This window comes from Drosophila melanogaster, chromosome X, assembly GCF_000001215.4.
Source record: "Drosophila melanogaster chromosome X".
Lineage (NCBI taxonomy): Eukaryota > Metazoa > Arthropoda > Insecta > Diptera > Drosophilidae > Drosophila > Drosophila melanogaster.
Genome location: NC_004354.4, coordinates 18,105,546 through 18,129,292, shown reverse-complemented (window position 1 = coordinate 18,129,292; position 23,747 = coordinate 18,105,546). Strand labels below are relative to the sequence as shown.

General features: G+C 40.9%; 1 protein-coding gene, 3 long non-coding RNA genes and 2 other non-coding genes across 19 annotated transcripts; 3 read left to right on the top strand and 3 right to left on the bottom strand.

Moving 5' to 3' along the window:
* Positions 1-974: 974 nt before the first annotated feature.
* On the bottom strand, positions 975-1,074 carry mir-210 (mir-210 stem loop). Its single transcript, NR_047831.1, has one exon. It is a non-coding gene; the product is annotated as a mir-210 precursor RNA (primary transcript).
* Positions 1,075-2,265: 1,191 nt separating this feature from the next.
* lncRNA:CR32553 (long non-coding RNA:CR32553) lies at positions 2,266-4,718 on the top strand. The gene is made up of 3 exons (NR_144650.1): positions 2,266-2,346; positions 2,402-2,456; positions 3,789-4,718. It is a non-coding gene; the product is annotated as a long non-coding RNA:CR32553 (long non-coding RNA).
* Positions 4,719-4,842: 124 nt separating this feature from the next.
* Positions 4,843-4,936, bottom strand: mir-969 (mir-969 stem loop). Its single transcript, NR_047829.1, has one exon. It is a non-coding gene; the product is annotated as a mir-969 precursor RNA (primary transcript).
* Positions 4,937-6,373: 1,437 nt separating this feature from the next.
* lncRNA:CR45606 (long non-coding RNA:CR45606) lies at positions 6,374-7,170 on the bottom strand. Its single transcript, NR_123937.1, has one exon. It is a non-coding gene; the product is annotated as a long non-coding RNA:CR45606 (long non-coding RNA).
* Positions 7,171-7,825: 655 nt separating this feature from the next.
* Positions 7,826-8,747, top strand: lncRNA:CR45605 (long non-coding RNA:CR45605). 2 transcript variants are annotated; one of them, NR_123935.1, is made up of 1 exon: positions 7,826-8,747. It is a non-coding gene; the product is annotated as a long non-coding RNA:CR45605 (long non-coding RNA). The 2 variants fall into 2 exon arrangements; NR_123936.1 differs by having other exon boundaries at positions 7,826-8,405.
* Positions 8,748-12,370: 3,623 nt separating this feature from the next.
* wupA (wings up A) lies at positions 12,371-23,725 on the top strand. Of its 13 annotated transcripts, NM_001258803.2 has the most exons (10): positions 12,468-12,586; positions 14,647-14,682; positions 15,371-15,553; positions 15,718-15,846; positions 15,912-16,035; positions 19,723-19,823; positions 22,362-22,405; positions 22,471-22,612; positions 22,745-22,787; positions 23,261-23,551. In NM_001258803.2, coding segments are annotated over exons 2-10 (783 nt in total). In that variant the 5' UTR covers positions 12,468-12,586; positions 14,647-14,667; the 3' UTR covers positions 23,263-23,551. The 13 variants fall into 13 exon arrangements, with proteins under 13 accessions (NP_001259669.1, NP_728138.1, NP_001245732.1 ...); NM_001272740.2 differs by lacking the exons at positions 15,371-15,553; positions 19,723-19,823; positions 22,745-22,787 and adding exons at positions 14,761-14,849; positions 16,631-16,731 and having other exon boundaries at positions 12,371-12,586; positions 14,647-14,687; positions 15,724-15,846; positions 23,261-23,725; NM_167608.3 differs by lacking the exon at positions 22,745-22,787 and having other exon boundaries at positions 23,261-23,725.
* The last annotated feature ends 22 nt before the right edge of the window (positions 23,726-23,747 follow it).

Here is a 23,747-nt window from a genome sequence, read left to right as displayed (position 1 = left end):
CTCATGTAGTTCAGATCAGTGGTAAAAAAAACCATTCTAACACCAAGCAGCTGAATATATGTGAAAATTTATTACGTAGGTGTTTACAATTATTTATTGTTACAGAACGCACAGTTACACAGTTGATTTTCTGTTCACAATGTCATATCCATGATCCTTCTTCACCAGTACACCTGTAAAATATAGATGATATATAATATAAAAAAAGAAATGACTGCCTAGATCCTCAGGTGTAACTTCCTTCTCGCTCACAAATAATCCAATCCACATGTACAGCAGAGGCGCGATTGCTAGCAACTTTTGTTCCGCACGAAAATGTTTCTAATGTAGTTATTATATGGCTTTTAGATTTCTTTGTTTTTCTGCTTAAAAAAAAACAATGTCGATCTAGATAAAAGTTTCAGATTTCCAGCTGTTTCGGGATTATGATCTATTTACCTTTTGCTTTATAATATTGGAAACTTTATGAATTTCATTGCGAAATGTAAGTCACAGAAACTAGGACATAATTAATCTTAATACTGATAAGCAATTTCACATAAATGTCTCCGTATTAATTACTAAGAATAGATTAAATTTCACTTTCTTGAGAACTGAACTCTTCGGTCACGTGATTGATAGAAAAATGTTCAAATTTGTTATGCATGTAATTTTTGGTATATTTTGTATGCCATCCTTATGTTTTTAGTCTTTATTATAAGCCCATTAGCAGACCTAAAGTTTTATTTTTTATACATTTTAAATTCAAGTTAATAAATTACCGTATATCCAGACCATGCCTTAAGTCCTTTTACTTTACAGATTTTAGATTCGCTTGAAGTTGAAGGATAATTTTGGCCACTTTGCGTTTGAAATGCTGAACAAATCCTTCGATATTATTTGATTCCATCAAACGTTGGTAATAATTGCATTAGGCGGCAATCTCTACGGCTTCTCTGCGGCAATCTGGGCACCACGATGATGGAACAATGGCTGGCTGTTGCTTCTATGGCCTCTTACAATAGCCGCTGTCACACGCACAAGAGTCTTAAGTCTAATCTTGTGCAGTGGCCAGCAGCTGCAATAAGCACCTTTCGGTTCCGGACGTGGTCGGTGAATCACTACCATTGCTGGTCGGTCGCCTGGCACACTAATCATCATTGGCGGCGATGGACGGGATATTACCCGTACAGTTCAACGGACATTGCCGAACCGATTGCTGAATATGTGATGATGATGTGCCCACGACATATGGTCGAAATTCCAGGCTAAAACGCGGCCACTCCTGCCGCGTTTTTGAATAATATATAGCAATGTGTGTATATATATTGTATATAAATTTTATGGGTCTCTCGATGGGCTATCGATTTTCAATTGGAAAATGCACTTTCCATTTTTGGTGTGCGATTTGATATCCTCGTCACTAAATCACGGCAAAACAAAATATAAAAAAAAAAAAACGCAATTGTGTTTATGGAGTGATACTATTATCCTGCGGGAATAGCACTTTAAAAAAATATATATTGTAGATAGTTTCGCTGACGAGCAGGATCCTTTGGCTGGCCGCTGGTTGTCGCTTAATTAACGCTATTTAACTGAGACATTGTTCGGTGCGGCGTTCACCTTTTATAGTCGCAGGTGGTCAGAACATCCCTCTTGCTTTAGCTTGTTTAAGTACCTTGCCTGTACGTGTGTTGGCCGAAGACTTACATGTGTGTGTGGTATTATTAGGGGCGCATTAGTGTGTGTCCCACTCGCAAAAGGCTGCCTACTTTTCAGCGCTGCCCCCGCTGTGGGTGTGGGGGGTTTGGTGCTAAAGCGAAACGACAACAAACAGAAGAGGAATGAATCCCAAAAAATCGAAAGCCAGACATTGAGGCAGGTTTCCTTTACTCTATGTGCCACGATACATATGTATGTGTGTGGATGTATACTCGGGGTTCTTGACCAGAAGCCAAAGCGCCGCTGTGCGAAATATGATCCGAATGGAGATATGCAACTGCAACAGCAACTGCAATTGCCACTGCAACTTGCAACTGCCACAATCAGTGGTGGTGGTGGGCTGGCCACCTGGGGGCGTCACAAAAATTAAATAACATTTTTCCCGGCGGCTGAGTGGTGGCACTTGTATGGCATCTCCGGGTTTCGACTGGGGTTTTGGGCTTGGAATGCTTCGCTGGTCAGCGCCCGTACAAAAGTGTGCCTGTGTTTAGTGGGGAATCTCAACAAGGTAACGGTAAAGGTAATGGTGGTAATGGTGGCTTAGCGCGTATCAAGTGACAGATTGTCTGCGGCAAGGAGGCCGGCCGATCAGTCGATTCGCTCGCCGTCTTGGGAAACCATAATTTCCGACAGCCATTCACAATTGTCCGTTTGCCGATGGTTTTCTAATTTGAAAATAATGATTGATATTTCAGGAAAGGATCAACGAATTTTGGTTTTCCAGGACCACAATATCCGTTTAATTTGAATGTGCTGTAAGTAGATTTTAAAATAGTTGTAATTTAGAGAATCTTATAGATAGAAATGAAGGTTATAATAAGAGGAAAAGTATTTCAAAACATGACACTATTATGGCTTATCTTAAAATCAGACAAAAATTGAAACTCTGAAATCTATTTTCATTTTGTGATTTGAAAATAGTATGTATGTTCCAAAATGAAATGTATATGTAACTTAAGAACATGTGATATTTTATGAGAAAGAGTGAGAGATAATTGTTAAGGAACAAGTACATCAGTAAATCCAAATAAAAATTATTAGAAATCTAGAGTAAAGTTAAAGATTTACATATTTCTAACCAAATGGAACAGGTGCTGAAAGCAAGTTCATTCTCTACGCTGCCTAATCACAATTTTGCGAAACTTTTAATCAATTAGACATAAATTTTTGATAGTAAATTGCCTTGCTTTTCAAGGCAGTTCCACCTGGAGGGAATTGAAATATGTATGCAATTATATTTTTTTTTGTTTTAAGGCCGCTGTCTATAAGTTTAAAGTGTAATGCAAGGGATAATGGGAGCTCTAATCACTTGACCCAACCAATTACATATGCAATCCATTTAGCCAAACGTCTTTTATTTTGGCTGGCTGTCAAAGTTGATTTCAATCAATATTCATGAAATAACGTTGTAATTAAATGGCCCACATATACATGTACTTTTATAAAAATTTCTGTTAGCGCGTCACACGTGTCCTTTGCAGAAAGAGAGGGGTATAGGCGATGGGAGAGGGGCGGGTAAGTGTGGCAAGGGGAGGAAAATTCGCGACCTTCGCTGCTACGTCACAGTGCTTCAAGATAATCGAGAGCGAAAAGAAATGGCGGAAAAATCCTTGCGAAGGGAAAATGCAAATGGAACGTTGTGGGGGGAGTGCGTCTAAAAATAGCAGCCCCCGAAAATCTAGGACACTTCGCCCCGCCACCGTAACGTTGCAGACGCCCCTTTCGCTGTTGCGGCACTGAGAGAAATGGTGCACCAATTCAATGGGGTATAATAAAAATGGCAAATTGAGAAATCAAAAGGGTTGAGTTTACTTACAGTTAACTGGTCTGCAAACGACTTGCTGTGAAATAGTTAATTTGAAATAGTTAATTAATTTCAGATATTATTCAGATATGTACTATTTGATTGCGAGTAATTATGTATTATTAAAGCATACTTTTAGACAGCTTAGTGCGTGAGAATCGTTTCATTGCGAATCTTATCCATGGAAAACTATTATTTGAAAACTAAAGATTCTATTTTAATTGTATTCTTTTTTCTCGCTGTGTGGCCTGCCTTTTTCACTTCTCGCTTTCACTTTCTCCAGGCACTTCCCCATCGCCTCCGCTCAACTCGCAGCCGCCTCGTTTCATCTTCGGAGGGACTTCGTCTTGGATTCGGCACTGGGTTACTGGGTCTGCACATCACAGCATCTGCTCGGTGGCGACTATGACGTCAGCGGCGGCGGGTAAATGGCCTCTGCAGGCTCGTCACATGTTGCTGTTGCGCCCAGCAACATCCGAGCCACGGATGGGGAGGCGCACCCCCGCCTCCCCCTCCCTTGCAGCTCCAACAACAAGAGCAACGAAGAGGCGCAGGGTCAACAATGTTTGGGCTGCCCCTGAAAGTAGGCAGCGTTATTTTTTTGCCCTGCTCCGCGGAGAATAAACCGAGAAATGTGGCAGGCGAGTTTAAATTACTTTAGCTGGACATTGCTGGAGTTCGGAGTTGGCAACTTTACATATTATGAACTTTCCGTGCAAGTGGTCCAATATAATTAGATGCCTGAAAGTGGACAGCAGTTCGAGCGGAAAACAAAGCTTTTCATTTTAAACTGAAAATAGTTGGATTTTAATTAAAAACTTTGCTCTGCCACTTAGCTGTTAAACTGTGTTTATTGTCTCGCCTGCAAGTTGTCGGTAGAAATTGAAGAGCACGGAAAAATTGCAGAGATGCAAATCACTTTCAAACGACTTTTGAATAGTAGATTTGACTTTAGGTTCACAATTTAATCGAACTTTCCCCTTTTTTTTCCTTTATAACTTCTACCATGTACAAGGCGCCTAAAGGTAAATTTTTTTAAACTATTTATATGATAGTCAAACACACACTGTTTAAATGTATTTATTTTAATCTAAAATAACATATTGTTCAGACATATCTTGTGTAAATTTTTATACAATGGGAACTAAAGTGCAATAAATGCATTACTAATAAAGATGAAACACATAAATTTCATAATAAAAACATCTAACTTAAATACAAAGCTATGTTTATTTAAGAATACAAAATTTAAATGCACTGATCCTTTTTTAATACTTACTTACACAACACATGGCATAGAACTTAAATTAAGTAGCAACTGGATTTCGAATTGCAGTAGTCCATCCCACGAACGAGCTCAACGTGTCAAGTTTTTGTTTTTAAAACGATCTCAAAACTTGCTTAGTGGAACTCGGACGTAGGACAGAGACTTGGGGATTCACCGAATGCCACTAATGACGACGTTGCACTGACATCACTTGCACACTTCCGGCACACTTTGAAAAAAAATTGAAAAAAAAGTGCATATTCAAATGTTTTGGCGCCAGAGTTTTGGGTTTTCAGTTTGAATTCAGACTTTTGCTGGCTGGAGCCATTCACGACTGTTTGGCTTGGAGACGAGTTTCCGACTGATTTTCCCAGATGCTGGCACTGCGAATGTAAACCCATGACCAGGCTCAAATTTGTGGCGCCCAACGTCGGCTGAGGCGGCGGCAGAGGCAGCGACTGCGGCAGCGGCAGAACCAGCATCACATCGCCATCTCTGATGTCGCAAACAGTGTCCTTTGCAGATTATGTCTGGGGTCGCGTTCGGGGTCTCTCTTATTTGGGGCTGGGCTGGGTCGTCCTGTGCGAAGGATGCTGCCTGCTCGCTGGCTGCTGAACACTGGATACTGGATGGATATCCAATACTTGCTTTTCTCAATGAAAATCTCAATTTGCAGCACAGCAGCGCGGCCGCCATTGGATGCATGCCTCACATCCTGTGAATGAATGCCAGCCGTGACGTCACTGGGCCCCAAGCCTTCGTGCTCCTCGGTATTTTCCTTTTTCCTTCATTTTTTTTATCATCGCGACTCGACTCGTATATTTCGGCATTTGGCATTCGGCACTAGGTCACTGTGTTAGCAGACATTACAGAGCAAGCGGAAGAGGGACGGGGCGGTTTGGTGGAAAGAGAGAGGGATGTAGCGACAGCGGGGGGCGTGGCCGGTTGAGGCACCAGACGGCAGAAAGTCGGTGAGTCCTGTACCCCTTAGAAGAGCCCGCCTAAGCCTCTGTCTATAGACAATCAAAGGAGGCAACTTTTGAAAAAGCCACAAGAAAGGACGAGGCATGAAAGAAATTCTTCGAAACGAAAGGCAGACTGCCGAAGACTTTGAAGTTCGCACGAATATATGCACTTTGTGATTTACAAAACAAAAAAAAAAGGTTACAAATATAAATTCGATTGTAATAATAAAATATTTAATATCATTAATACATATGTACATTTGTGTAATATTTATATATTGTTTTTATTCCTTTTTAAATTCGATAAGTATTTTTTTGCGCTTTGCCTTAAAGTATGCTCTAAAGTTATGGGTCAAATTAGTTTTTCTAAATATATATAGGAAAGCAAACGAATTTACCAGCATATATTTTGGAAAATTTGTTTATCTTATATGTATGATGCTAATTATATATGTACATATGTCAGGGTTTAAAATCATTGGCATTTTCATGTACTTTCTAGATCAACACCGAGTTTATACACTTCAATTTTGAAAGAAAATTCATTTTATCTATGTAGTTTCACACATATACATATGTACATATATGAAAAATTCCGTAATATTCATATTCGTATTAATGACCTTTGGTCATCCGATGTTTGTACCTTTCTCCTAGCTTTTAAGAAAGTTTGTGCACGGATTTTCGTGATATAGGGATGCTAGCTATGTTTCCTATGTGATATATGTATGTAACAAGCACCTGGAGTGCAGCACTTGCTTATCAATTGGAACACGGCTGTGCCAGAAGTTCGAGATGGGAATCGGATGGAAATGGAGGGAAGATGATGTTGGTGTTGGAGACCGATGGGGATGTTGGCTGGTGTTCCGGCAATGACGTCGACGCCGTCTGCACACCTGTTTGACATTGCCCATTGGCCCCGCAGATGAATGGAGCCCGGAGGCCCATCCCAGCCCGTTCCGATCCGATCCGATCCGAACCCGATTCGCAACCGATTCGGATTTTTATTCGGCGCCTGCTGCCGCTGCCGCTGCTGCTGTTGCAGTTGACACTTTGACCTTATGCAGTTTGTGCAGTGCGTTCAAGTTGGAGTCCGCTTCCTGCTCCCTTCCCCTGCACCCCCTATGAAAATCAACATCCGACGCCAGCGAATCCCAGCCAATTACGTAGCGACCTTCGCATTTATTTTTAGTGCACTTCTAAAAATAAATCGGGGTCAGCTAGTGCGGAGCCAGAAAATCAAAACTTTCACTTGCGATTCTCGCTGGCAAATTCAAACAGTTTAGCAAGTTGGACAATGACGACTCCCAGGCGAATTCCAGATGCCAAATAGCCAGGTGTGTAGAGCAGGGAGCTGCTACGTAAAATAGAGTAGGTGGAAATTTGGCCAGGAGGTGGCTATATCTTTAGACAAACGGGCTAGTTGTCGCTGCCAACAACGAGAATGAGACGGCCGAAGAAAATAGAAAGAACAAAAGCGTAGAGAAGCGTATTTTTATTATGCCACATATACACAATGTATGGTCGGCTATATAGACCCCATTCCGTATTCTGTATACCAAAGCATCCCATATAGCTGCGCCCGATTATTCGGCGTTATGTGATGTGCATGCATGGATTTCGCTCTAATGCCAAAACACGATCGGACTATATGCTACTATATATATATATATATATATATATACAGTCGTATATAGAGAGTTAATCTGTGGGCGATTCTCTTCTAGGAATGCGTCGATTGCTGTTCATGCAAGTGTCTGGCCATAATAGAGGGTTTCCTGATCCATTTGAAGAGCTATATCTACAGACTTAGGATGAGTCTATACAACTATAGGATGTATATGAAATCTACTGGTATAAGAAAGTAGATGACTACACCTATAAGATTGTAGTTAAAGCTTAATTGGCAAGTGTTTATTGTTTTATCTGAAAGTTAAGCCGAAAATATGATGCACTTCTCTATATAACACACTTGTATACACCCCCTTGTACTCAGTTCTATTTTGGTTTAACCATGCCGGAAATACAATGGAGCAATGTGCAGAGTCCGTCTGGATCAATTGAATTGCAACTGCCAGTGCATTCAAATCCAAATTTCATTGCCCCCATTCCCATCACATTCCTCACGAGACTCGCCATCCGCTCGAGAGTCTTCTCGTTGTGTGTATCCAATGGTGTCGCTTAAGTCATCAAGTCCAGCCAGATAAGGTGCTCCGAATCGGAACCAATTGAGCGAGTGGCGAACGGGACAAAGGGAGCACATTTCCATGGGCCAGGACATGGGTTCAGGACATTGGGCATACATCCACATGGCCAGTCAGTCAGACAACCAGTCAGCCCGACAGCTTAACTCGGTTGACATTTATCTGGCTTTTGCATTTGTGCATTGCTGTTGCCATAGCGCCACGCCCACCCACAATCGGAATGGGCGTCCCATTGATGACGCTGGCGACTTTCATTCACAAAACTGCAGCATTTCAAGGCAGGAACGGAGTGGCAAACGTCAGCAGTGAATGGAAGAGACAGCCATGCAACCACCCCCTTTTGCTCCTCGATGAAAATGTGGAAAATTGTGCAGACCCCTCGGCTCTCCATCTTCTTTGGATGTCCTTCGTCGTGGATGTGGATGTGAATGTGAATGTGAATGTGGATGCAGATGTGGATGTGGAGAAGCTGGGCGGCGGAGGTGACTTGGCTAATGAAGACCAATGACGTCCGACGGCTTACAAAAGCACTCGGAACAAAATGCTTAATCGTTCTCGAATTTAAATGAATAGCATTAGCTCAACTGGCATTCCTTTCATGAGGAACACACATTTTGACTTGATAAGTCTTCTAATTAGGCATTGAATTCGCAGTTACTATGTATTCCTAAAAAGCAACAAGGATATGAAAGGGATATTTTGTGATAATTTTCAGATATATTTAAGATACATGTGTGCATTCAAGGCCTTACAGAAATAAATCGATGCAATATGAGTATCTTTTTGGTAATTTTCCATATCATTTTAAACCACACATTTGATATGCTGTTCGGCGAGAATATTTTCAAAAGTCTGTGTGGAATGGTCGTGGAAATTGGGGCCCCTTGATTGACCTCAGCTTACTGGACCATCAATCAATTAGGCGCCATTTTGCCTTCCACGAACGCGTGCACATGGAATCCGCATCATATTCCTGTTCCTGCACCATGTTGCATGTTGCATGGACTGACCTCGCTGCCTCCTGATGACGTCTGCGTGGAAACTATGACGTCACTGGCGGCGAAACTAGTGCAAATACACTACAAGCTGCACACGCATGCTATCGGTGTGAACGACTGCGCCTGTGTGCGTGCGGTTGCACGTCATCAATGTGGAAAATGTGGAAAGCCATAGAAAAAGTACAAGGGTATAAACACAAGTCCCTAAAAATAGGCGATTATCCGAGATACGAACTACTCCATGAAAACAACAACGGAAAATATTGAGCTAGTTTTAAAGAAGCCAAATAGAAATGGCCCAACTGTTAGCAGTAGTGTAGCTATAGAAATTATAAATAAATTATAAATAATAACGTACGCAGCATTTAACTAGGTATTTGTTTAGATAAAAGCATTTTTCAATCTACAATATAAAGACATTTAACTTCATGCCAAATAAATGCCTCTGTAATAAAGCTACTTATTAATCCTATTATCCATGCTAATCGCATTATTTCCCCCACTTTCTTATCATAATACTAGCTTGCAAAAGTTTCATTCTGAATAATTGATTATACTTACGCCACAGCACAAGTTTCGTGCTTTTCAGCCGCCCTTTGATGCAACAAAATTAGTTACTGTAACCGACAAACGCAGTTAATCCTTGGAGATGTGCAACCAATACGTGCACCAAAAGTGCATTTGAAACTGTAATCCGTTTAGTTGATTTAATTAAATTTGCGATAACTTTGCCAACTCTAAGGCGAACTTGGGCAGGGTTATTTAAATATTTCGCAGGACCAGCCGGAGTAAGCGAATTCTGACGGCTACCATGAGTGCACCCAGCACCTATGTACATACATAATGCGAGTGCATGCAGCATATATAAATACATATACATATTATATATATACATATATATATTTATATACGGTGCAGGGAGGATAAGGATGCGAGTGCCTGTTTGTGTGTATATAACCCTAAATGGGTCAGCGACAGCTGGGGAGTGGTGTTGGTTCTGGTTATGGAGGGGGAGTTCGGCGGGCAGACGACAACGACGACGACGACGACGACGACGACAGCAGCGACAAATAGTTGTCAGGTAGAGCGAACGTTGCAAGGCCACGCCCACAGTGGGCGGCTCAGAGGGGGGGGGCGGGGGTGGGCGCTTATGACGTTTGTTTTGCTTTGACGCACTCGCAGCCAGCTGACCATCGATGGTTCGCCTTTAACCCCGAATTAAGCTCGATTCACTGGGCACACCACACTGCCCACCTTTAAGGCCTCGATTCGTGCAAATATTCCGCCCATGTTGCAACATTGCTTTATTAAAGTTTACTTATTGCCAATGTATACACATTTTCGACGCTGTAAGACATTACCGCTTTTCTAGTAATACTGGTCGGCATTATAGCCCACCCCCGTCCGATTCAATATTTCCTGTTTGCCAAAGGCCCAAAAATAAGGCACAATATTAAAAGTGTTTTTTCAAACGAAAAACATTTTCGAAATTCATAAATTAAGGCAAAAATTGCTTGGGCGCGCAGCGGAATTGTTTAAAAACGCTCGGAACGAGAATGAAGGCGAAAATAGATTCGTCCAGACATAGACGAACTGATCAAGTTCCCTACGAATAACGAAAACATTTTGCCCCAAGCTAACCCACTGCCCTTCCGCAGTCGCCGTTTTTTCGATTTCCCCCCTGGAAGCCATATTCTAAATTTAAATGGGGAAAAACAAAATAGAAATCATCGAAAATACATTTCGAAATAGAGCTAGAACAAGCCGTGGCAAAATCAAAAACAAGCAACACAAACAGAAACACAAAATGCCAAGAACAACGAGATGAGCAGGGAAAAGCAACATTATTTTCAACAATATTTTGTTGTTGCTCTCCCTGCTGAAAGTTTATAGAATCGGAACATACGTATAGACAGTCTATGTATATCTAAATTCATATACGATATATATATATATATATAGACATGGTTTCGTGATCGAAACGTTTTATTCGTCTTTCGTTCTTGGCGAAATTCGAAAATTACTTTCAACCAAAGTTGCAAGGCGTTTCGTCTACGGGGCGTATGCGTGATTTTCAGTAGGTGTGTTGCAGCGTCATTCGCACCGTTTACCATTATATATAGAAATTTATATATATATACATATATATATATATATATATATGTGTATGTGTGTATTTGGCCATATTGCGTATATACATTATATTTAGACTGACGATGCCAAAGTAATTCAGCTAAAACATTGATATTAACAAGACGGATATAGGCTATATGTTCGTACGATTCGCTTGGAACACATTATTCGAAAGCTTAAAGTTATGTCAGCGGCCAACATGCAAGATAAATAGCCGAACAACATGAAACAGATCGTTAAAATGGTTTTTCTAGATCAAGTCCAAAGTGGCACGGTCTAAGAAAAACCTTTTAAATGAACACAAACGGAATAATTACTTTAAGACCTGGAAATGATATTGGATGGATTAAATAGTAATAATCTTCAAATTAAATAAGTTAAGAATCTATGGGATTCCCCAATTTTATCTAATATATTTTCAGCAATATATGTATGTAAGGGTTATTAACCTATTTTTCTTAAAAACTGCAGTCTTCTAAAGAAAACAGTAATTTGTATTCAGTCAACTCATCGAAATATTAGTTATGTTTATGAGGATAAATGTTCGATAGGAGTTATAAATCTAATCTTTAAAATAACGCTGCATGCACCTATTTTAAGATAATGTTTAGTTTCATTAGTATTTGCTGTTGAAGTAGATTACATTGAAAATGAATATATATTCAATATATGCATATCCCAGCACAAGCTTATTCCCTGGATTTTCCAGAATTAGCATAATATTTTATAGTTTTTTAACCAGGGCTGGCGAAACCAGAGATTGCAGCCAGTCGCCGGCCCTGATTTTTTCATTGCACACCGATTGCACCGCCATCGCATAGCCTCCCAACTGGAGCAACAAAACCTATTTTTATCCATTGCATTGAATTCCAAGCGGCTCCGTTTACACCAGCACACACATCGAACTGCAGATACGATATTGTGAACACCGATGCGGATACAGAGATACAAAGATTCTCCAAGCGGTATTTTTCATAGGGTGGTTTACGGGTCTGCAGTTCCGACGGGGCGGGAGTTACGGGATCGGGATCGCAATCGCAATCGCAATCGCAATCGGATTCGGATTCGGAATCGATTCGGCATGCCACTCGGCTGCGACGATCGTGAGCCGAACACTTTTCGGTATCCATTTCGATTTTGCTTATGGGCTGTGCTCTGCCATGTCAGTTTTGGTGGGATCTATTTTTGGATCTCACGCCCAGATACATAACCCCGGCCCCCGAGCCACTCTCGCTCTCTCTCGCTCTCGCCCGTTCGTGAAGGACGGTGGGCAGGTGGGCGGCTAACGTTTGGCTTTCGGAACATAACGGAACCGAGCCGAACGAGACGATGCGATACGATGCGATCCGATCAACAACGATCCGTATCTGTATCCGTTGGGTGGCTAGCCGCTAGAATATAGTCTGCCGTGGATCGTCGGACCGTTCAGTCTTTTTGTGTCGTTCAGTATCATCCGATTCGTGTGATCGACAGCATAGCCGAATTTTTTTTCTTTTTTTTCTAATTCCTTGAAGGTGAGTGCTTGAAGCGGAGCAACATTCAAAAAGCCAAGAAAAACATCACCATCAACATTGACAACGAGCAACAATGCAAGAACAAGCGGAATGGAAAAACAGAAAACTGCAAAATGCAAAATGCAAATGCTAATGCTAATGCAAAGAAAAACAAATGTGAAATCCTCAGTCCTTTCTCATATGCTATACATATATATATATATATTTATATTTATATGTATGTCTGGACCTGACCAAAATCGTGTGCGTGTGCCCAGAGGATTCAAACATTTTTTTTCAAACAATTTTTTTGCTATTTTTTTTCAAGTGATACAAGTTAACAAGTGTCTAAAACTGCATCGAAATACTTTTCAACATTATTTTGACTTGATTTTGCAATGAATTTTTTTTCACGGATTGGCTTGCCAATTACGTAAGAAGTTGCCGTGTGTGTGTGCGTGTATGCGTGTGTGTGCGTGCCGAAAGCTAAAAATGTATCCCGCAGATACAAGATACATTTCAAAAAAGCTAAAATCGCTCGAAAAGTGCCTGAAAATAGACCACAGCGAGAACAAGAGATCCCGAGAGAGAGAAAAATCACACACACACACGCACACACAGAAAATCATACACTCACACACAGAGAAACAACACGCACACGTCGCCTACGTAAAATAACTGGATAAATGCTCTCCGAACTTTTGGATTTCATATTCGATACGAATATCGTTGCTCCAATTTGACTATTTTTTTTCCGTGAACATATAAACAAATTGTACGGCAAATCATAAATAGCTGCCATATTTCTCGCATCCGAGATTCGTGTATCTATCAACAGGTTTATTTTTAAATCAGTCAGATACTAGATACAGTAGATGCCATCCCACTCGCTCTCATTCTCAGATGTATGCCGAGTGGAGACATCGACTATGCTTAAATTCGTTGTGCATTTCTCGCAGTGTACATAGCCGAAGGTCGTCATTGTCAGAAAATTTTCACGCCTTACCTTCGCTAAGGTGCGCAAATTGCTGGGGCTAAATATACGCCTAGCTCCCTAGCAATTCGTTCTACTAAGCCATATGGCTTTGTAGGTGTGAAAACCCCAAAATATACAACTTCTTCCAAAGGATATAAAATCTATAACGGATCTCCTTTTGACTCATTGTACATTATTTTAGTTCATTGCTAACAGCATAGATAATTTGTTTAACGATTACTTTCAACGCTAGTAGACTTTTTAAAGTTATATATGTACTTTGTGAGGTGTTAATTCTTCGACTTCATTTCAGTAAAAATGTATACATATACATACTATACGGATAGGCTAGCAAATAAATTCTGATTAATTCCTCAAGATGTAGACATGGTTTTTCGTATGATGAAATCTCATAATGTTTACTTAAAGATTCCCAATATGTTATTCAGCATAAAATGTATTTTTAAAATGCCATTACAACGATCAATCATCTGATCAAGTATGCATATGTAAAAGTTACTTCTATACTAACGATTTAACTTTTAGCTTGATTAAAACGAAAACATATCGTAGGAAAGTTTCCATTAACAAAATCAGCTGGCTGAGATCGGTCAGTTGGGAAATGCTATTCTCTCTTTGCTCACTTGAAATCGGATATCAAAGAGAGCAACTAGAAAAGCCACAAAGCAATACAGTTGTCTTTTTCTGGCAGCTAGACGCCCACGCCAAAGTAAATGTGCGAAAGAAAGGCTAAGCGAAGAGAGCGGGAAAATGAGCGTTTGCTGGGGTTGTCCTCCCATATACGGCGTGAACCAATGCTGCGTATACGTAATATGCGGCATATGCCAGCAATATGGCGCATACGCACTGTGGTACCCCGGTGAGATCGTAGGCGTGTGCGAATGGGAGAGAGAGCGACTGATTTATGGAACATATATATATATATATATAAACACATACTTATATGTATATACCTACATATAGCCGTGTATATATAGGGCAATGGAAATGATGTCATCGAACATTTCCATTCACCATTCACCATTCACCATTTGCCTCCAGTTCCAGTTCCTTGAGTTCACCTCTCGATTTCTCTTACTTTCAGTAACCAAAAACACAAATCAAAATGGCTGATGATGAGGTGAGGTGAGTATCTCCAACGGCCCCCTTTCTACCGCCTTTGAGAAACGGTTGATTAACCTTTGACCCTCTTCTTCAGTTAACTATTTTGGGGCATTAATCGCAAGCACTGTTTTGGAAATTGGAAGTGATTTGGACGGGATTAAACCTGACTGGATGTGGATTTAGGTAAGCAAAGCTCCCGAACAATCCAGAAGCTTCAACAGCCCCCCACTTGCAACCACGCAACATGCAACCCAAGCCTTTCTTTGCCTTTCTCTTGCTTTCACAGGATCGCTGCGCTTTGCAACCCTCTGAATCCCAGCCATTTCTTCCTTTCGATCAAGGAGCACAGATAATGATAACTGTCAAGTCTGACTGAAAGCCATGTCTGTTATCGTTAGTGTGTGTCTATGTCTCTGTGCCTTGCTTTGTCCCTTTTTTTGTTATCGTCGCGTTTGTGCCTGGAGAAATTTGAGATCTATTTAAAGTAGTTTAAAATCAATGAAATATTACAACCAATAAAACTTGGCTGACCATTCTTATATAATTTAAATGAGTTTAAAACCTATTTGATTACTTTAAATAATTGTGGATGATTGAGAAATGTTAATAGTTCCTTTGAAGTTTAAGCAATTTTCTCCTAGCCTGGCGTACTTTTTCGATTCCTAGAACTGCAACTAACCAGCAATCATTTAACTTGATTTCAGAAAAAGGCAGCAGCTCCGGCCGCAGCTCCAGCGGCGGCGGCCAAACCGGCGGCTCCGGCAGCAGCCCCGGCGGCCAATGGCAAGGCTGCTCCGGCGGCCAATGGAAAGGCTGCTCCGGCAGCTGCCGCCGCTCCCGCCGGTCCGCCCAAGGATCCCAACGACCCCAAAGTGAAGGCCGAGGAGGTACACTTGTGTACGTGTGTGCCCGTTCAACTTAACGTCCATGTCAAAGTCCAAGTCTCGTGCTGTGCAGTGCTGTGTTCGAATATCATATCTAGTGTTGTGTCCAGTTTTGGATGTGAGCAAACCATGCTGATACCCGGATTGTTCGTTCATTTAATTTGCAGGCTAAGAAGGCTAAACAGGCTGAGATCGAGCGCAAGCGTGCTGAGGTGCGCAAGCGCATGGAGGAAGCCTCCAAGGCCAAGAAGGCCAAGAAGGGTTTCATGACCCCAGAGAGGAAGAAGAAACTCAGGGTAAGTTTCCAGCATATACCAACGCTTTGTATGATCGCCAGCTAATCAAAGCCCTCCACTTGCAGTTGCTGCTGCGTAAGAAAGCCGCTGAGGAGCTGAAGAAAGAACAGGAACGCAAAGCGGCTGAACGTAGACGCATCATCGAAGAACGTTGCGGCAGTCCCAGGAATCTCAGCGATGCCAGCGAAGGTGAGTAGCCTCGGTCCTCGAACCGAATGATTAAGATCCCTGATCAGGCGAGTGGAAATCCCTAGAGGTTTCCCTGCACCTGGTCACGGTTCGAAAGTATAAAGGATGAAAAACCATATAATCGAAATAAACGAAATCAATCAGTAAAACAGATAGGCGGCTTATGCATTCAATATGTTTAAGCCCGCCTGTCGCGAAGCATAAACCAAAATCGATAACTGAAAGTTGAACAAGTGTCATCTATCGCATACATACATACAATTACATAACACACCAACACGAAGACACCAAAAACACACACCAAACACACACAGGATAACCGACCTCCCACATCGGATCACATTGACGTCGCAGAGGAACCATAGTCTTATTATGCCTGAACCACTGTGTGCAACATGTATCTAAATGTGTCTCTATCTCTATCTCTCTTTTGCCGCACCCATGCCCGTTAAATATCCAATCGATCCACACACACACACCACCACCACCACCACCACCACCAACCCTCTCCAACACAACCAACACCCCATTCCACAACCACAACCAACTCCGAACCACTCCGAAAAACCGAATATAAAAACCCCATTGTGAACAGACACACTCAAATCTCTGATCAAGCAACACTATGACAGGATTAATAAATTGGAGGACCAGAAATATGATCTTGAGTATGTTGTTAAACGCAAGGATGTTGAGGTACACGAACACCACCAATTTTATATACGCCACCTAAATACGCCTAAGTCTATCCACGATCAAAATCAAAAGCTAACGCTTAACAACAACAATATAAACACACCTTCTGTCAGCTGTCTCTTTCTATATATCTAAAACACTATCTCACTCTCAATCTGTTTACTGTATAATACACTCTATATATGTTCGTGAAAAGTGTTATTCGCCCAGGCACTAAAAACTGTACAGAAACTCAATGGCTCAATTAGCTCCGTATGCGTATCCGTATCCGTATCTCCGTATACTCACCCGATTAATGCAGGTCTCTTTCTATATGTCACTCCAGTGAGGATGTGTTCTGTTTAAGAATGGAAGTGTAGGTGCCATTTCTCGAGTAGATTAGTCTCACAAAAACACACTCACCCACTCCCACACCAAGAAATACCAGCGCACTCACACACACACACACACGCACAGTCAAACAACACCTCCAAATATCCAGATACAGTTCGAACCGTTTTGATAACCACACTTCGTTCCGCAGATACTATTCAGAGTGTTTGTAAGGACTACCACAGTAAGATACTGAAACTGGAGTCCGAAAAGTACGATTTCGAGTACGATGTAGCCAGAAAGGATTATGAGGCAAGCAGCTCCGGTTTCCAATAGTTTCAATCTCTCGCAGATCGTAGAACATGTTGATAACTATCTAAATATGTAGAACTACTTCACTAGCCGAGGCAGCAGCACAACTAGCCCAAAGATATATGCAAATATTTCGGAGCTCTATATACATTAGTGTGTGTGTTTGTCCGGCGGACAAAAGAATATAAAACTAAGCACTTCGTAGAAACCGTAGTTAACACCATGTACTTTTTGAATCTAGTTTTCATTTTGGGAGAGAGCTGTGCAAACGAGGCCCCCACAAAAAATATCGAAGTGTTTTTGGCACCCGAAAATCGTATATACCATATAGAAAGTAGAGCCCTAGTCAACGCAGCTAATCCGTAATATAAGAGCTTCAAGATCGGACCCAAATTGGGGGGATCGAGAATAACTACGCTGCCTTTACGTACTAATAACCTAAGCCGAGTGCAACAAGTGCTGACAAACCCTATTTTTGATGTCACCTTATTTGTGGGTTTTTTGCTTTTTACGGCTTTAGCTATAAGCTTTTTGTGGCTACAAGTTGGTTTTTGGCTTTTTATTGTAGCGGAAACACATGTGATGTTTTTGTATTTTTGATAAGGCTTTTACTAACCCACCAAAATGAAAGAAAATATTAAGAAAAAGCGAAACGGTTATGTTAGGGCAATGCACTTTACTCTAGTGTGACCAGAGCTTAGGCAGACAGTCATCCCAGAAGTACAGTCACGCACGAAGGAACAACAAACAAGACACTGATACTCTTACAGACACTTCATGTTGCACCAAGAAACGAAAGCACAACACTGTCTTACACTTAGAACATTTGTAGGTGATAAAGATCGAGTTCAATCAATAACTTTATATTAATCAAATCTTAATCTAATCCTTCTTTTTCTCGAAAACGCGCCAACCAATCACTCGAACAATCAAACAAACAAACAACCAAACTAAAATCGAAACAAACAATGCGTCGTTCTCGTTGTCTCTATACGTCTCTTTGTCTCATTCTATCTCTATCTCCTTCTGACCCTATCTAACTCTGTTTCTTCGACTATATCTGTCACTCTCTCCAATTTCACGCCACACCTAATCTTCTTCCTACTATCTTACTCTTTTTCTCTTCACTTTTCTGTCTATACCTGTTCTCTCACTCTATATCTATCTCTCTTCTTTGATCCGTAACTCCCACGCACACATACAAACAAACACCAATACCAACACACTCAAATATACATACAACACAAATACAAAACGAACTCTCTCGTTAAACGTCAACCGTTTACCGTTTCGTAACCGCTACTGTTACCGCTACCGTTACCGTTTACCGCAGCCGAACTGCAAACAATATGCAAACAATATTGGCAACGCGTATACAGTTTGGAGGGCGATAAGTTTGATTTAGAACACGTGCAGAAAGTCAAGGCCCAAGAGGTAAATTCCCCAAAGATTTACAAAGTTTTGCCATGCACCCACAAAAAAAAAAAAAACGAATTCAAAAAAAAAGAAACCAAAATCGAATGTTTTTTTCTTTCTTATCAAGCCAAATAAAATACATAAGATATTTACATATATATAAATCGATTATTAATCATAACTCTACTTTACGATTATGCCCTTGATTTAATTATTTGATTTCATTTCTAAATATTTCCTAATCATATTTTTAGTTTTTTACTGCGATACTTCTGTTCGTTTACCTAATTTTGATATTGTTTTAACTGCGCTAAACTACAGAAAAAAACGAAAAAACGAAATCAGAGAGATTTTCTCGCATCGGCGCGTGCTTCAAACAGTCTGGTTTTGGGGGGAAATAGTTCCCGGGCCGCCGTGTATATAGTCTATCCGTCCGGATCCGGGAACCGTCTTCCCCCGCCGTAACCCCCAAGCCAGGTCTTCGGTTCGCCGGAGTGGAAGCTTGTAGGAGAAAATAATAAGGAACGTCTTTCATTAATTGTCAAAACCTAAATAATAAGTCTCAGTTTATCGAGTTGCTCATGAAAATCACGCGTACCCAATAGGCCAATAATGTAAACCGTAACGATCGTTTCCGTTTCCGTTCCATTTCATTCCGATCTGATTTGTTCCGTACCATTTCGTAACAGAAACAGTAGGAGAAACCCAAGTCAAAAATCGAAGAATAAAAACTCATCGAACACATAACATCTAATGAAGCTGCGAAATAACAAACGATAAGATATCGATAACAATTATTGCGATAAACCAAAAGAAAAATCTATAAACAGTAAATTCAATCATAAATACTATTAGTCATACGTAGATTTAGAACATTACCAAACGACGAACGCCGATTAAAAGTTTAAGTCAAACCAAAACCAAATCCCGAAAAATCAAATATTTTTGCAGGCGAATTGCAAGAGATTTGCGAAGAGTATTACGAGCGTATGTATATTTGTGAAGGCCAGAAATGGGATCTGGAATACGAAGTCAGGAAAAAAGACTGGGAGGTACTGCAACAATTTCAATTTAAATTTTCCAATCGTTCTCAATCAATCAATAAATGTCAAAACTCTGAATACAAAAGAACAACCAATCAAAAAAAAAAAAAAACCAAAAATATTAATAAGACCAACTCACCCAAGACAGAATGCAACAAAATTGTATCAAAACTAAAATCTTATTTGATTATCTAAAGTATTCATTTGAGTTCTAGTATCATGTTCGTTTCCGTTCCGTTCAGTTCCGTTGTTTCTTTCTTACTTGTTGAATGCGCATCTCAAAAATATGTCTCTTAGTTTGTATCTGTTTTACTTGACTGTTTCACAAAACAACAACCACCTCGTGCCCCCCTACCCATATATATATACAGAAGCATATATTTGGGTCTCGGTGGGGGCGCACAATCGTGACTATTTATTCGTACTACTCCCTGTTTAATTTCAATTTCGAGTTCCTAATGCCGTTGTTACTTACGTTTAACTCAAAAACTTCAGACGGAAACACGTATCCGCTGAGAACGCGAGGATTGCCTGACCAGTCAATCGATATCGAATATATCGAAAAGTCTATTCAACTTGAAGTGTGACCAGATGTCGTGACCAGTGAGGTTATGTCCGAAAACACACATAGTGAGGTTAAGTCCGCTATCGAGCACACGAACAAACATGTCACATGGCACCTCCTCACTTCCTCTTTGCAAAAATATCAATTTAACTGGCAATCCAAGTATGCTCATCAGTCACACTACACCCCAGACAACCAGAATCACAAACAAATCGAACAACAACAAGAAACAAGCAACAGTAATGTAGTATTAGTGAATTGCACAATAGTTACAACAACAGCAATATAACTAGTTTGTTGCACCATTTGTGAACTTTGTTTTGTGTGTGTGTTATTTCTCTTTTTTTCTTAACTGTAACCAACAAATTTGTTTGTGCCGCTGTCGACGCGTTACGCCATTACTCAACTGAACCACAGTCTGTGCGTCCGGTCCACAAACACAATTACAACCTAAAAATTTACCAGCACATAGTTATACAAGCACACTAGCACAAAAGTACACGATCACAATTTAAGAACAAAAGAAGGAAAAGTACAGTCACGCTCACACGAAACGCAACGCACGCAAGCACGCAACATTTTGCATGCAGCAACACATGAAAAAAAAACAGGAAAATAAAACACCGAAACGACCGACAAGCAGCAGCCACGAAACACCTATCCCGATCAGCCACGCCCCGTACTGCCCACCGCCCACCAAGCCACCGCACTTCATTGTAAATAATGTTTGTGTAAATTGATCCCATCGCTGCTCACACTCTGTCTCTCTCTCTCTCTATCTCTCTCTCTGTTTTTCTATCTCTCTCTCTGTTTCTATCTCTGTCTCTCTCTGTCACTTTTCTCTGTGTTTCTATACTATCCTTTCCGCGAAAAGCCGCAAAAAAGATAAGCCAAAAGCAAAGCTGAGTTCCAAGTTGAAAAGCATAAAAGCCAAGCGTCGATTACTTCTCGATTGAATCACTTAATGCTAGTCCACTAAACGTGATATACCGATTACCGATTACTGATACCGTTTACCGTTACACGTACCCGCCAAAATGCCAAATGAAACTGCGTGCGCAGCCGAACAAACAAATCGAAAGAAAGAGAAACAAGAAAGCAAAGCAAAGCAAAGCAGAAAGACCAACACAAAACAAAAAATCGAAGGGAGCAAGCAGAGGAGGCTGTAATTAGTGTTCCGATAACGATTACGATAACAATATATACAAATACCGTTAAGCAGTACCTCAGCCCAGTCGCCCTATTGGGTTTCAGTTTCAATCTCAATCTCAACTTCCGTTCCATTTCCATTGTAGTTGCAGCTAGGCCAACGTCGCTCGTTCCGTCTCACTCACTCCGGCTATCTAGCTATCTATCTATCGATCTGTCTCAATCACTTGATCACGCTGACTATCTGTCTCTGTCTAGTGTATATATGTATAAACGAACAATACTCTCTATAAAACTACAAATAAAGCATTAAAGCAAAAGCAATCGACATTTGGATGTTATGCTGTTCAATCAACAAGAGGCGCGATTAATGCGCCAATCTATTGAACCAAACCAAACCAACCAATCGAACCGAACCGCAACCACCAAATCCTCGTCTCGCTCCCACTAGGCAGTTTAGACCGCAGAGAACTTGGCTCGCTCGCTCGCTCGCTCGCTTACTCGCACTCACTCACCCACGCACGCCAGCACGCCCTAGTCTTAGCTCATAGTACTTAGCATTACGACTTAGTGGTTGTGCCCATGGTAGAGTATGCTCTATATGTCTGCAACCCATGTTTCCTGTTTCCCGTTTCCCTTTGCATGCGTAGAAGAACCCCCATTTAGTGAAAAGAAAAATAACTTCTTCTTGCAGCATTTTGATTTTGATAGTTGCCCGCCGTAGCTGTAGCTTTATGTGTCGATAGACCGATTGACAATTGTCGATGAAATGATACTAATCGCGTACCCTTTTTCTTCCCAACTCTCTCAACGTGCCTGGCTTGGCAACACAGATCAACGATCTCAATGCCCAAGTTAACGATCTTCGCGGCAAGTTGTAAGTACAATTGAAATAATCGACACGAATGCGATAACTAATCGATTGCATTCGAATAACTTTAGCGTCAAGCCAGCCCTGAAGAAGGTCTCCAAATACGAAAACAAATTCGCCAAGCTGCAGAAGAAGGCCGCTGAGTTCAACTTCCGCAACCAGCTCAAGGTGGTGAAGAAGAAGGAGTTCACGCTGGAGGAGGAGGAGAAGGAGGTAAGTGATCATTTCCCGCCATAAATGGGAACTTCAGCGACGGGGGATATCCAATATTATAATCTCTACTCGACGATGAACGAAACACTACACCAATCTATATATCTTCTATATCTTTTCCGTGACGTTTAGAAAAAGATAAAAGATGCCGCTGTGCTAAATAAGGCCAAAAAGTGTAAGAACCTCAGTGTGTGCGTGTGACCCAGATCCTTCTGTTTCTGTTCTGCCTTGAGCACCTGAGTGCACCTGCTCCATATATTTTTCTCTCTCTCTCTATCTGTTGTCGCACACTGATCTGTCTTTGTCTTTCAACGATCGTAGTCAGTAGTTATAGTCACACACTTTCTCTCTAAATCACACGAACAACTTACAAATAGTCTCAATGTGCGGGATCTGAATTTGATTGCTCAAAATTAACGATGGAAAATATGCATTCATTGCACTCGCAATCGATCAAATTGAGCATCCCACCATAGCAATTTATTTTGGAGCACACGTCACTTGTACATGTAGATCACAATGTAGTTCTTAGTGTCGGCACCGAGCATCCAGATGTTGTATGTGACCATTTGGGATGGTACATGAGCCTACTAATACCGATATCTTCTCTACTCTATTCCGCCATGATATCCACGTCCGGATGAGCAGAAGAAACCCGACTGGTCCAAGGGCAAGCCCGGAGATGCCAAGGTGAAGGAGGAGGTTGAGGCCGAAGCTTAAGTGTCCACACGTCCACTAGTGTCCACTGACCCGTGACTCCCGCCCTAAACAATAATTGAAATTATTTACAACAATTATCTGAAGCAATATAATTTATATGAATCTATTAATATATATATATATCCGCAAATATATATGCATGTATATATCTCGCCATATATATGTGTCCACAATGGATTTGATCAGAAATGAAGTCAATAAACAACAACAGCAACAACTAAATTAACTCAAAATCAAAATCAAACTCAGACTCAAACTCAAACTCAACTGCTTATAAATAATTCAGATCAACGATTCAAAACAACAGCCAAACATCTGAACGCCTTGATGAATTATTTATTATATTTCATTATTTACAAATTATATTTTTTAATGTAAATTAAATTAAATTACAAAAAAAAAAAACGAACATTCT